At 48.3% G+C, this 15,061-nt stretch overlaps 1 protein-coding gene across 2 annotated transcripts in view; it reads right to left on the bottom strand.

The window, feature by feature from the left end:
• Positions 1–957: 957 nt before the first annotated feature.
• The window catches only part of NSMCE1 (NSE1 component of SMC5/6 complex), a 42,193-nt gene continuing 28,089 nt past the window's right edge, over positions 958–15,061 (bottom strand). Inside the window, exons 5-8 of one of the 2 annotated variants that reach the window (XM_075318100.1) lie at positions 12,864–13,010; positions 10,975–11,091; positions 9,425–9,545; positions 958–1,393 (exon numbers count right to left, since the gene is read on the bottom strand). In XM_075318100.1, the coding sequence (XP_075174215.1) occupies positions 1,284–1,393; positions 9,425–9,545; positions 10,975–11,091; positions 12,864–13,010 (495 nt within the window). In that variant the 3' untranslated portion in view covers positions 958–1,283. The remainder of the gene's footprint in view (positions 1,394–9,424; positions 9,546–10,974; positions 11,092–12,863; positions 13,011–15,061) is intronic. The other variant, XM_075318099.1, reaches the window with a different exon arrangement.

Raw genomic sequence — 15,061 nt, 5'->3', positions numbered from 1 at the left:
TCCTATGGACAGACTCTGCCACCTCAGCTGTAGATCTCTGCAGTTCATTCAGAGTGATCATGGGCCTCTTGGCTCCATCTCTGATCAGTCTTCTCCTTGTTTGATATGACATTTTTCAGGGATGGCCGGGTCTTGGTAGGTTTGCATTGGTATGATACTCCTCCATTTCAATATGATCGCTTGCACAGTGCTCCTTGGGATGTTTAAAGTTGTGGAAATCTTTTTTGTAACCAAATCCAGCTTTAAACTTCTCCACAACAGTATCACAGACCTGCCTGTTGTGTTCCTTGGTCTTCATGATGCTCTCTGCGCTATAAACAGAACACTGAGACTATCACAGAGCAGGTGCATTTATACGGAGACTTGATTACACACAGGGGATTATATTTATCATCATCAGTCATTTAGGACAACATTGGATCATTCAGAGATCCTCAATGAACTTCTGGAGTGAGTTTGCTGCACTGAAAGTAAAGGGGATGAATAATATTGCACGCCCCAATTTTCAGTTTATTCTTTTTTACAAAAGTGTAAAATAAACAATAAATTTCGTTTTACTTCACAATTGTGTCCCACTTGTTGTTGATTCTTCACCATAACATTAACATTTTTATCTATATGTTTGAAGCCTGAAATGTGGGAAAAGGTTGAAAAATTCAAGGGGGCCAAATACTTTTGCAAGGCACTGTATGTGGGGGGTTCATACTGTATATAGGGAGCTATGTGGGGAATCATACTGTATATAGTGGGGTGTGTTGTCTCATACTGTATAAAGAAGACACTGATCACATACTGTATATAGGTGGACTGTGTGGGGTCATAGTATATAGGGGGCTGTGTAGGGGCTCACATGGCATACAGGGTGGGTGTCAGCATATTTAATTCTGCTTAATATTATTAAGTGATTCAATTCATGTTAATACAATATATTATTATTAATTATTATTATTATATTATTATGTTATTAATAGTGAACAGAATTAATTTCAGCCCTCCACAACAGTTACAGTCTCATGTGGCCTCTCAGGAAAATTAATTGCCCACCCCTAGTATACAGGCTAGGCAATAACCATAAAAAAATGCATTTTATCTGATGTTTCAGCATCACGTGTGGCATAACCCATTAAAAAGAAAAGAAAGGCGCGGCCACGTTTTTCATCTTTCAGACAAGTCCTTTAATATTGCAGAAAATCTCAGGTCTTGTCCTTATTTTATTAAACTATGAAATATGAACGTAAAAAAAAAAAAAAAAATTCGTTTCACATCACACCAAATAAGCTTTGCTACGACCGTCTTGATCTGGTGGCCGCTGCTACGCTGCTTACTCGCTTCTCTCTTGCTCTCAGATTTTTCTGGGACGTGGAAGGAGTTTGGGAATCATTTTGGGAGAAACCTGTGAAGTATAAAAAAAAACCCGTTATTTATACATTTTTTTTTTTATTGTGTTACATATCCTTTTCAGAAAACAAATAACCATAAAAAGGTAATTAAAAGGGAATCTGTCAGCAGCTTTTTGCTATTTAATCTGAGAGCAGCATGATGTAGGGTCTGAGACCCTGATTCCAGGGATGTGTCACTTATTAGGCTGTAGTTTCAATAAAATCAACGTTTTATCAGCAGGGGATTATCACTGCAGGACTACCTCTCACATACACAGTAGTCAGGCTAGTGTGTAAGCCTGCCCCCACTACTGATTGGCAGCTTCCTCTTAATTCACAGTGTGCACAAGAAGCTGCCAATCAGGGCTGGGGATGAGGTTATACATTTGTCAGCAAATTGAGTACTGGTACATCTACAACAGAAAGAAGGGAATTTTGTTTACTTACCGTAAATTCCTTTTCTTCTAGCTCCAATTGGGAGACCCAGACAATTGGGTGTATAGCTATGCCTCCGGAGGCCACACAAAGTATTACACTAAAAGTGTAAAGCCCCTCCCCTTCAGCCTATACACCCCCCGTACTGCTACGGGCTCATCAGTTTTGGTGCAAAAGCCAGAAGGAGGAAAAAATTATAAACTGGTTTAAAGTAAATTCAATCCGAAGGAATATCGGAGAACTGAAACCATTTAACATGAACAACATGTGTATACAAAAAACAGGGGCGGGTGCTGGGTCTCCCAATTGGAGCTAGAAGAAAAGGAATTTACGGTAAGTAAACAAAATTCCCTTCTTCTTTGTCGCTCCTAATTGGGAGACCCAGACAATTGGGACGTCCAAAAGCAGTCCCTGGGTGGGTAAATAATACCTCATAATAGAGCCGTAACGGCTCCGTCCTACAGGTGGGCAACTGCCGCCTGAAGGACTCGCCTACCTAGGCTGGCATCTGCCGAAGCATAGGTATGCATCTGATAGTGTTTCGTGAAAGTGTGCAGGCTCGACCAGGTAGCTGCCTGACACATCTGCTGAGCCGTAGCCTGGTGTCGCAAGGCCCAGGACGCTCCCACGGCCCTGGTAGAATGGGCCTTCAGTCCTGAGGGAACCGGAAGCCCCGAGGAACGGTAAGCTTCGAGAATTGGTTCCTTGATCCACCGAGCCAGGGTTGATTTGGAAGCTTGTGTCCCTTTACGCTGGCCAGCGACAAGGACAAAGAGAGCATCGGAGCGGCGCAGGGGCGCCGTACGAGAAATGTAGAGTCTGAGTGCTCTCACCAGATCTAACAAGTGCAAATCCTTTTCACATTGGTGAACTGGATGAGGACAAAACGAGGGTAAGGAGATGTCCTGATTGAGATGAAAAGTGGGCAAGGCAAATGGCCAGGGAGAAAACGCCTGAGCAGAGCACCACGACAGGAATATTTTCCACGTCCTGTGGTAGATCTTGGCGGACGTTGGTTTCCTAGCCTGTCTCATAGTGGCAATGACCTCTTGAGATAATCCTGAAGACGCTAGGATCCAGGACTCAATGGCCACACAGTCAGGTTGAGGGCCGCAGAATTCAGATGGAAAAACGGCCCTTGAGACAGCAAATCTGGTCGGTCTGGCAGTGCCCACGGTTGGCCGACCGTGAGATGCCACAGATCCGGGTACCACGACCTCCTCGGCCAGTCTGGAGCGACGAGGATGGCGCGGCGGCAGTCGGCCCTTATCTTGCGTAACACTCTGGGCAACAGAGCCAGAGGAAGAAACACATAAGGAAGCTGAAACTGCGACCAATCCTGAACTAAGGCGTCTGCCGCCAGAGCTCTGTGATCTTGAGATCGAGCCATGAATGTTGGGACCTTGTTGTTGTGCCGTGACGCCATTAGGTCGACGTCCGGCATCCCCCAGGGGCAACAGATCTCCTGAAACACGTCCGGGTGAAGGGACCATTCCCCTGCGTCCATGCCCTGGCGACTGAGAAAGTCTGCTTCCCAGTTTTCTACGCCCGGGATGTGAACTGCGGATATGGTGGATGCTGTGGCTTCCACCCACAGCAGAATCCTCCGGACTTCCTGGAAGGCTTGCCGACTGCGTGTCCCACCTTGGTGGTTGATGTAAGCCACCGCTGTGGAGTTGTCCGACTGAATTCGGATCTGCTTGCCTTCCAGCCACTGCTGGAACGCTTTTAGGGCAAGATACACTGCCCTGATCTCCAGAACATTGATCTGAAGTGAGGACTCTTGCTGAGTCCACGTACCCTGAGCCCTGTGGTGGAGAAAAACTGCTCCCCACCCTGACAGGCTCGCGTCCGTCGTGACCACCGCCCAGGATGGGGGTAGGAGGGATTTCCCTTTCGATAATGAGGTGGGAAGAAGCCACCACCGAAGGGAAGCTTTGGTTGCTTGAGAGAGGGAGACGTTCCTGTCTAGGGACGTCGGCCTCCTGTCCCACTTGCGTAGGATGTCCCATTGAAGAGGACGCAGGTGAAACTGCGTGAAAGGGACTGCTTCCATTGCTGCCACCATCTTCCCCAGGAAGTGCATGAGGTGCCTCAAGGGGTGTGACCGACCTTGAAGGAGAGATTGTACCCCTGTGTGTAGTGAACGCTGTTTGTCCAGCGGAAGCTTCACTATCGCTGGAAGAGTATGAAACTCCATGCCAAGATATGTCAGTGATTGGACCGGTGTCAGATTTGACTTTGGAAAATTGATGATCCACCCGAAACTCTGGAGAATCTCCAGAGTAACGTTGAGGCTGTGTTGGCATGCCTCTTGAGAGGGTGCCTTGACCAGCAGATCGTCTAAGTAAGGTATCACTGAGTGACCCTGAGAGTGGAGGACCGCAACTACTGTAGCCATGACCTTGGTGAAAACCCTTGGGGCTGTCGCCAGGCCGAACGGCAGTGCCGCGAACTGAAGGTGTTCGTCTCCTATGGCGAAGCGCAAGAAGCGCTGATGCTCTGGAGCAATTGGTACGTGGAGATAAGCATCCTTGATATCGATCGATGCTAGGAAATCTCCTTGGGACATTGAGGCGATGACGGAGCGGAGGGATTCCATCCGGAACCGCCTGGTCCTTACGTGTTTGTTGAGCAGTTTTAGGTCCAAAACAGGACGGAAGGACCCGTCCTTCTTTGGAACCACAAACAGGTTGGAGTAGAAACCGTGACCCTGTTGCTGAAGAGGAACTGGGACCACCACTCCTTCTGCCTTCAGAATGCCCACCGCCTGCAGAAGAGCCTCGGCTCGCTCGGGAGGCGGAGATGTTCTGAAGAATCGAGTCGGAGGACGAGAGCTGAACTCTATCCTGTAACCGTGAGACAAAATGTCTCTCACCCAACGGTCTTTTACTTGTGGCAGCCAGGTGTCGCAAAAGCGGGAGAGCCTGCCACCGACCGAGGATGCGGTGTGAGGAGGCCGTAAGTCATGAGGAAGCCGCCTTGGTAGCGGCACCTCCGGCGGTCTTTTTAGGGCGTGATTTAGACCGCCATGCGTCGGCGTTCCTCTGATCCTTCTGAGGCCTTTTGGACGAGGAGAATTGTGACCTGCCCGCACCCCGAAAGGACCGAAACCTCGACTGTCCCCTCCTCTGTTGGGGTGTTTTTGGTTTGGCTTGGGGTAAGGATGTTTCCTTTCCCTTGGATTGTTTGATGATTTCATCCAATCTCTCACCAAACAAACGGTCGCCAGAAAATGGCAATCCAGTTAAGCACTTTTTGGAAGCCGAATCTGCCTTCCATTCCCGCAGCCACAAGGCCCTGCGTATTACCACCGAATTGGCGGCTGCAACCGCCGTACGGGTCGCAGAGTCCAGGACAGCATTAATAGCGTAGGACGCAAATGCCGACGTTTGAGAGGTTATGGACGCCACCTGCGGCGCAGACGTACGTGAGTGCGTCAATTTGCGCCTGACCAGCTGAGATAGCTTGGAGTGCCCATACGGCTGCGAATGCTGGAGCAAAAGACGCGCCGATAGCTTCATAGATGGATTTCAACCAGAGCTCCATCTGTCTGTCAGTGGCATCCTTGAGTGAAGCTCCATCTTCCACTGCAACTATGGATCTAGCCGCCAGTCTGGAGATTGGATGATCCACCTTGGGACACTGAGTCCAGCCCTTGACCACGTCAGGGGGAAAAGGGTAACGTGTATCCTTAAGGCGCTTGGAAAAACGCTTATCTGGATAAGCTCAGTGTTTCTGGACTGCCTCTCTGAAGTCAGAGTGGTCCAGAAACATACTCTTTGTACGCTTGGGAAACCTGAAACGGAATTTCTCCTGCTGAGAAGCTGACTCCTCCACTGGAGGAGCTGAGGGAGAAATATCCAACATTTCATTGATGGACGCAATAAGATCATTCACTATGGCGTCCCCATCAGGAGTATCAAGGTTGAGAGCGGCTTCAGGATCAGAATCCTGATCAGCTAGCTCCGCTTCATCATACAGAGAGTCCTCTCGCTGAGACCATGAACATTGTGATGATGTCGAGGGAATTTCATAGCGAGCTCGCTTAGTCGGTCTGGGGCTGCGGTCCGTGTCAGAGACCTCACCCTGGGATCCATGAGACACCCCGGGAAGACATTGCTGTTCCAACTGAGGGGAACCAGGGGACAATGATACCACAGTGCCCCTGGCTTGAGATGCCGGCCTGGACTGCAAGGCTTCTAATATCTTAGCCATAGTCTCAGAAAGTCTTTCAGTAAAAACTGCAAACTCCGTCCCTGTCACCTGGACAGTGTTAACAGGTGGTTCTCCCTGGGCCACCCCTAGCAGAGGCTCCGGCTGAGAAAGTGCCACAGGGGCCGAGCATTGCACACAATGAGGGTCAGTGGAACCTGCCGGCAGTATAGCCGTACATGCTTCACAGGCAGCATAGTAAGTCTGTGCCATGGCACCCTTGCTATTTGTGGACGACATGCTGTTGTCTCCTCTGAGCAATACAGGAGGGTAAATAGCCACAAATCAACAGTGCACCCTACAGTGTAAAGTATAGACTATAATCATATAAACTATAAATACACTTCTGCACTAGTGGGGCCAGCACCACAGGTGCTGCTTACCGCCTGCGCAAAGCGTTTGTGTGGGCACCAGAATTCCTGCCTGGGTCTCTTTGAGCTTGTCTCTCCTCTCCAGCGTTAGCAGAGCTGAGAGGAATGGCTGCCAGCGTCCTGGGGAGAGGAGGGAGCCGTGGGCGTGACCCAGAAAAGTGCGGGAACTGGTGCCCCACTGTGCAGAGTGAGGGGGGTGGAGTATGCAAAGCATGCTCCAGCCCTCAGTGCTGCCGACCTGTACAGCGTCCCGCCCTTCCCCTGACTGGCAGGGCTGGGGGCGGGAAAAGAATGAGACTAGGCCGCAGAAGCCGGGGACTATAGTTATAAGCGCGGCCGCCGTATAAGCGCGGTCGGCGCGGAAGTCCCCGGCGCACTAACAGTCCCAGCCGCGCCGCAGGGATAACCATGGCAGCGGCGGTCAGCGCGGCAGTCCCCCTACACAAATACACTCAGCGACGCTGAAGTGGATAGTGGCACAAATGCAGCCAGCGCTGCTGTCCACGGTGCACTAGCACACCCAGCAATGCTGGAGTGTTGCTGTGCGCGGTCCCCACGGGGACACAGAGTACCTCCAAGTAGCAGGGCCATGTCCCTGAACGATACTCGGCTCCTATCCAGCCTGGTCCTCAGGAGCTGTGGATGGAGCACGGTCTCCTGTGCCTGGAGACCGATGGGATCCCACTTCACCCAGAGCCCTAATTGAGGGATGGGGAAGGAAAGCAGCATGTGGGCTCCAGCCTCCGTACCCGCAATGGATACCTCAACCTTAACAACACCGCCGACAAGAGTGGGGTGAGAAGGGAGCATGCTGGGGGCCCTGTTATGGGCCCTCTTTTCTTCCATCCGACAAAGTCAGCAGCTGCTGCTGACTAAGCTGTGGAGCTATGCGTGCATGTCTGACCTCCTTCGCACAAAGCATAAAAACTGATGAGCCCGTAGCAGTACGGGGGGTGTATAGGCTGAAGGGGAGGGGCTTTACACTTTTAGTGTAATACTGTGTGGCCTCCGGAGGCATAGCTATACACCCAATTGTCTGGGTCTCCCAATTAGGAGCGACAAAGAAAACAGGGATTGTAGCAAAATGACACCAAGCAGCCCAATGAGGGCTGGAATCAGGGTCTCTGCCCCTACATTTTACTGTTCTTGGATTACATAGTAAAAACCTGCTGACAGATTCCTTTTAATGGAGTTTTCTTATTTCAATATTGTTTGCAAGGAGTATGTAGTATGGCATGCTGTTCTCAATCCGTCAATTTGAAGGAACAACAATAAAGACCAAATTGTCTTGGCAGACAAAAGGGGATGGGAGGGGGGGGCTGTTCACCCTTTTTTATCAAAATTCTGGGTCCTCCAGAAAGGAAGATCCCCATTGCTAAGCATTAATCAAACGTAAACAAAGAAAAAAGGATAAGCTTGTCTCACTTAATCCAGACCTAATTATTAAAATCTAAAAAAAAAAAAAATAAATAAAAAATGGAAGATGCAATATAAGCAACAACGTCTCTTAAAGGGAACCTGTCAGGTGCAATATGCACGCAGAGCCACGAGCAGTTCTGGGTGTATACTGCTAATCCCTCCCTAACGGTCCCTGTATACACTAGCATAGATAAAGAGATCTTCAGAAAACATATTTCTAAAGATCCTTTTATCTTATGCTAATGAGCGAGGGCTTAAGGCCCAGTCTCTCACACAACGACTTACCAGCGATCCCGAAAACGATGTGACCTGATAGGGATCGCTGGTAAGTCGCTGGCTGGTAAGTCGCTGGGAGGTCGCAGGTGAGATGTCACACAGTCAGATCTTACCAGCGATGCAGGAATGATACAGGTGGCAGTAGCGACCTGTATAACGATCTCAGCAGTCACTGTGACCCTGTCACACAGTGTCACACACAGCGATGGCTCCTGCCCAGCAGGACATCGCCTTTGAAGAAAATGGCCTGGACCATTCTGCAACGACTAGAGATCTCACAGCAGGGCCTGATCGCTGGTAGGTGTCACACATAACAAGATCGCTAACGGGATCGCTACTGCGTCACAGAAACCGCGACTCAGCAGCGATCTCGTTATGTGTGATGGTACCTTTAGTGCCCTGGGCGTTTGTCACCCCCCCATTAGCATGTTAGTACGTCCCTGCAGATGTGTTATTATGCTAATGAATGCGCAATGTCACAGGATGAGCTCACTCACCTCTCCGCCGCCATCGCTGGATTTCGGCTCGGTGCGCATGATCCCGGACTTTCGGTCATGTGCACTACTTCAGTTTGAAGCCAGGACGCGTACACCCGTCTTCATAGTGCGCATGACCCATACTCCGGGATCGTGCGCACTGAGCCGAAATCCAGCGTTGGACGCGATGGTGGCAGAGAGGTGAGTAAGATCATCCTGTGACCCTGCGTATTCATTAGCATGATGGCACGCCCACGGGGGTGTACTAACATGCTACGGAAGGGCGACTAGCCGAGGAACTAACGCCCAGGGGACTAGTCCCTGTGCTCATTAGCATACGGTAAAAGATCTTCAGAAATACTTTTTAATGAAATGTAAATATACAGTGATTTTATCTGTCTGGATGGAGCTGGACAAGTTTCCCTTTTCTTTCTTAGTGAAGGAAACCTCTTTATACTATTTAAGTTGCCTTATAGGACATAAGGCCAGTGGCTGTTGTAAGGAGAGACAATCTGGGGAACTCACAGAATTAATGCCATTGTTTTACTGTTGTTGTAACATGGTGCATTAAGGTTTCACTAGTGGATAATTGACCAAAGAGGCTCAATCCCGATCTGCAAAGTCCACGTAAACATGGCAGCAAATAGCTGCAAACGACCATTCATTCTGCAGTAACAAATAAAAAAGTTTGTTTGCCGGCGGCGGAGGCCAAGTGCTGCCGGCAATAATCAAGCTGTTAAAGGGACGAATGATTATATCATCATATTTACCCGTTCCACCAATACAGTTTATCGGCTCATGTAACAAGGCTCTAGACACATATGCTGATCAATTATACAAATCAGAATCTTACTGGGAATTTCCTGCGACCAATCTTCATCGCACTGAGGACACCGTGGCCGCTCGTGTCCTCTGAAATACTTTCCCACGCACGTCAAATGAATCTTGATGCCGCAGTTATCACAGAGCTGACCCTGAGAAACAAAACACAGAAACGACTTACGATCATTTATTAAAGGGAACCGGTCACCAGATTTTGACCTTCCAAATTAAAGCTAGCACCTTAAGCAGCGCCTGTGCTGCATTCTATAAAGGTGCTCGTTACCTCCTGACCCCCCCTGTAGACCCCATAAATACCTTTCTAAAATCTCCCGTAAATTAAACAAAACTATATATGGCCAGAAGAACCAGATCAAATCACCCAAGATAGATAAAATATATCAGATTTTTATTGGGACATATTGAAAACACATATAACAAACAATTAATTTAGTAGAGGTCACACGGAGTTAATACATAAATACATCCCAGGCAGGGGAACAATCAAATGAAGGTGATATATTAAAGAGCATATAGGGCAGGTCAAAGGAACTTACAAGTGGCTTAACACATGTTCAAATGCAAGTAATCCTTCCTTGATAAAGCATCTTGCGAAACGCGCGTCGGACTGTGTGTGAGGGACTTCCCTATGGGTGAGTTGTGCACTAGATGGTCGTATTAAGTGATAAATATATGAATTTCCTGTGCCTAGGACAATATATTGGATTACTTGAATCTGAACATGTGTCTAGTCACTTGTAAGTTCCTTTGACCTGCCCTGTATGCTCTTTAATATATCACCTTTATTTGGTTGTTCCCCTGCCTGGGGTGTATTCATGTATTAACTCCTTGTGACCTCTACTCAATTAAATTGTTTGTTATATGTGGTTTTAATATGTCCCAATAAAAATTTGATATATTTTATCTATTTTGGGTGATTTGATCTCGTTGTTCTGTCCATATATGTTTTTGTTTAGCTACCCTTTGTAGCGCTATACCAGACACTTATAGGGGGGGCTCATCTCTTCTCGAGTTGGCTCCGAACACCATTCATTTATATATGCCTCATGAATTTTGTATTGATTATTGCAATTCCTGTATGTAAATTGTCCATTCCGATGGGTGTCCTAATCTGCGCCTCTTGTCCCTCATTTCGCCCTACTCCTGTCCCTCGGATGCCATCTACGTAGGGGGGGGGCAAAATCTCGCGCCTGCGCAGACATTTTCCCGTCTCGAGCAGGCACACTTCGCTCTGCCCTATTGTGGGCTGAACTGAAGACATAGGTGTGTCTGCGCGAACTGGTGAGTTCTCTGCGCAGGCGCGAGATGTCGCCCGGCGATGTGGATGATGTTACCCGCCTCATCCACATTACTGGGCAAAATCTGGCGCATGCGTAGAAAAACTCGCCGGTTCTATGTTTTTAGCTCTGCCCGCAATATGTGTGAGCAAAGTGCGCCTGCGCCAGCCGGGAATATGGAGATTTCGCCCGCCTACGCGGATGGCGCCCAAAGCGTCATCCACATCAGTCAGCACAGGAGGATGGCGAAATTGCAGCTCTCAAATAATATCTCCCTAGCGGTTACCTGAATGGAGATGAGGTGGCAGATGTTGCAGGTTTTCACAATGTCCTGGTACATGCTCTGGATATAATGCTCCATTTCCATTATACAGCGGGTGTGCAGGCTGTACTCTCCATCTTTCTACAGATCAAAAAATAAATCAAAATGAGCAATAAGTTTTATTTTACACTAATGTCACTGGATGGATAGCTTTCATCGATATATTATCAGGCACTAAACAAAGAACTAAAGCGTTTGCTTTTAATTCTCACTGATTTTCCATCGAGATTAGACAGTCAGCTCCATGGACAGATCCATTTTTGGGGCAAAAGTCCCCATCGGCTTATACTTGAGTGAAGGTCACAGGATGGAGGGTTGGTGATACTGTGGCTTGGGGTTGTTGCAGCGGTGTCGTGGCTTAGGGGTGTCATTGCGGGCGCCATTGAGCCAGCCGGCGGGATGTGGACTCCGATTGGCATGATAGATATCAAGAAAATGGTTGCGGAAGTGGTGCATGCACAGATTGAGATAAATTGCATCAACCGCCCACTTCGACACCCCTGAGCCCACAGCGTTGCCAACCCTCCTGAGCTACGGCACCCCTGAGCCTGCAGTATCGCCGACCCTCCAGAGCTACGACACCCCTGAGCCCATAGCATCGATGATCATCTTGAGTTATGACGCCCCTGAGCCCACAGTATCGCCGACCCTCCTGAGCTATGACACCCCTGAGCCCGCAGTATTTCCGACCCTCCTGAATTGCAACACCCCTGAGCCCACAGTATCGCCGACCCTCCTGAATTACGACACCCCTGAGCCCACAGTATCGCCGACCCTCCTGAGCTATGACACCCCTGAGCCCACAGTATCGCCGACCCTCCTGAGCTATGACATCCCTGAGCCCACAGTACTGTTGACCCTCCTGAGCTACGAAACTACTGAGCTCACAGTATCACCAATCCTCCTCAATTATGACACCCCTGAGCCCACAGCATCGCTGACCCTCCTGAATTACGACACCCCTGAGCCCACAGTATCGCCGACCCTCCTGAGCTACGACACCCCTGAGCCCACAGTATCGCCGACCCTCCTGAGCCCACAGTATCGCCGACCCTCCTGAGCTACGACACCCCTGAGCCCACAGTATCGCCGACCCTCCTGAGCTACGACACCCCTGAGCCCACAGTATCGCCGACCCTCCTGAGCCCACAGTATCGCCGACCCTCCTGAGCTACGACACCCCTGAGCCCACAGTATCGCCGACCCTCCTAAGCCCACAGTATCGCCGACCCTCCTGAGCTACGACACCCCTGAGCCCACAGTATCGCCGACCCTCCTAGAACACGACACCCCTGAGCCCGAAGTATTGCCGACCTTTAGTCTTGTGACCCGCCTGAGCTGCGGACACCCCCAACCTCCGAGCCTACAGCATCACCGACTCAGTCTCCTGAGTTGCTCTACCACCACCGCCACACCGCCCTGGTGAACCAATATAAGGCATACTAAAATTATAAGACGGACCCCTCCATTGTAACATTACAAATTAAATTTTCCAATATTCCTTCTCTAAATTTGGAGTGCGTCTTAGAATCCTAGGCTTATACGCGAGTCAATAGGGTTTTCCTAGTTTTTCATGGTAAAACTTGGGGCCTCGGCTTATACTCGGGTCGACCTATACGGTAAGTGAAATACTAAGCAATAAGAATCACTGTCTAAAGGGCAACAACACATAAAAAATAATATTTCTAACATGTTTTGATTCATCATGAGCTTTCAGGTCCTGAGACCCCCATGGATAACGGAAACTAAGGGGAAGAAGTGTTTAGTCTTTTCATTTCAGCAATAGGTGAGGGCCTCGGGACCAGGACTCCCACCCATCAGTTTCTTTCACGTGTTAGTTGCCAGCGACTTACTTCAATCAGCCACTTTTCGTTCACAAAACTCTGCAGAAGTTGTTCAGCTTCTTTTTTCTTCATTTTCTTACTCTGTAGCTGGTCAGTGAGGTTTAAGATGTTTGTGGAAGATGCAAACCCATTGTCCGAGTCTATTATCAGATCCATCTGGGTCAATAGAAAAAAGGAACAAACACAGAATTACCTTTGGAGACTTTCGGAGTGTTTGAGTGCAGCAAGATAAAAGCAACAGCTGCAGGCTGCAGCCCCCAGCCATGTGCCTATCTTGGCTGTGGATCAAAATAAGAGGAACCACATGCGGCTTTTTTTTTAATTATATAAATAAATAATAATAATAATTAAAAAAAACAAAACAGAAAAGGTACGGTCGCCCCAACACCACCCAATTGTGATACCCAGCCATGATAAAGCCCAACAGCTGGGGGCTGCTATTCTCAGCCTGGGGAGGCCCATGGTTATTGCAGCTGCTGACCTTTCATTTGCCCATTGATTACAAAACAATCCCCCAGTTTTCACTATGCTTCTGATGAAGACTCCATGGTCACCACAAAACAGGAATCAGGACGCTGTAGCAGAGGCATTTGGCCAGGTGGACATGTTCAATACTGCAATAGGTCAAATGTCCCAAATAATCCCAAATTTAGGCCCTATAAGTCATAATCAATGATAATTTCTAAAACTAGAGCCCCACATTAAGGCTATGTGCGCACTAGAGATGTGAAGTTTCTCAAGAAAATTTCTCGAGAAACTTCTGGGAGTGAAAGATTTCCGGACCTCCGGAAAAAATCCGCACCAAATCCGCATGCGGATTTGACGCGGATTTGCCGCGGATTAGCCGCGGAATAGCCGCGATTTTCCCGCGGGTGGTTCCCTGCGGATTTTTGCAGGCTGTACTGCAGAAATCCGCAGGGTACCTGCGGAAATAATGGACATGTTCATTTTCTCAAGAAAGTTTCTCAAGAAATTCCGCATGCGGAAATTTCTCGAGAAAAATCCGCACAAGTGCGCACAGCTTTTTTTTGTTATCATAGAAATTGCTGGGAAATGTCTGCACAAAGATTGCAGACATTTCTCAAGAAATTTCCGCGGCAAATCCGCGGGTAAAAAGCTCTAGTGCGCACATAGCCTTAAGGATTGGCACGATATAACGGTCGATCAGTAAACTTTTATCAATCCGTGGTTGTCTGAATGCGTGTTTACACAGACAGACCAAAGTATACAAAAGTGCAGGACGTTATTGTTCTCGGCAGCGCCAGACCTGTTTACACGTGATTGTGCCGCCGAGAAAAATGATCTTTTGTGCTGCACAAAGATCATTTCACCCAATGAATGAAGATTTTGCTTGTTCACTGGCTTCTTGTTTACAAGGCAAGATAATCGTGAAACCAGTGATATTAATGTTCGTTCACGATTATCTTGCAGATAAGAAAAAGAAAACTAAACAAAAAACAAACAAAAAGAAAACAGCACAGACCCAGCAGTCAATGGAAATCTCTACACACGCATTTCTTTAAGGGTTCCCTCACGTATCGCCAGCGTATAACTCAGATGAGGGCTATCCGATGTTTTATCGGATAGTACTCACTCCATTGTTATACTATGGAGCAGTGCAGACTAGCAGTTTTATTTCTTATGACTAGTTGGCATGAGAAAAGAAGGGAATTTTGTTTACTTACCGTAAATTCCTTTTCTTCTAGCTCCAATTGGGAGACCCAGACAGTGGGTGTATAGCTACTGCCTCTGGAGGCCGCACAAAGAACTACACTTAAAAGTGTAAGGCCCCTCCCCTTCTGGCTATACACCCTCCCGTAGGAGTACAGATTCCTCAGTTTTAGTACCAAAGCAAGAAGGAGGAAAGCCAATAACAGTTTCAAAAACAAATTCAATCCGATAACACGATCGGAGAACTTAAGAAACAACATGAACAACATGTGCACCCGAAAAACGAAACCCTAAGAACAAATAGGGCGGGTGCTGGGTCTCCCAATTGGAGCTAGAAGAAAAGGAATTTACGGTAAGTAAACAAAATTCCCTTCTTCTTTTTCGCTCCTAATTGGGAGACCCAGACAGTGGGACGTCCAAAAGCAGTCCCTGGGTGGGTAAAAAGATACCACATGAACGGGCTGTCAGACAGCCTCTTCCTACAGGTGGGCCACCGCCGCCTGAAGGACCTGTCTACCTAGGCTGGCATCTGCCGA

This window comes from Anomaloglossus baeobatrachus, chromosome 7 (assembly GCF_048569485.1).
Source record: "Anomaloglossus baeobatrachus isolate aAnoBae1 chromosome 7, aAnoBae1.hap1, whole genome shotgun sequence".
NCBI lineage: Eukaryota > Metazoa > Chordata > Amphibia > Anura > Aromobatidae > Anomaloglossus > Anomaloglossus baeobatrachus.
This window is presented reverse-complemented; position numbering and strand designations above follow the sequence as displayed.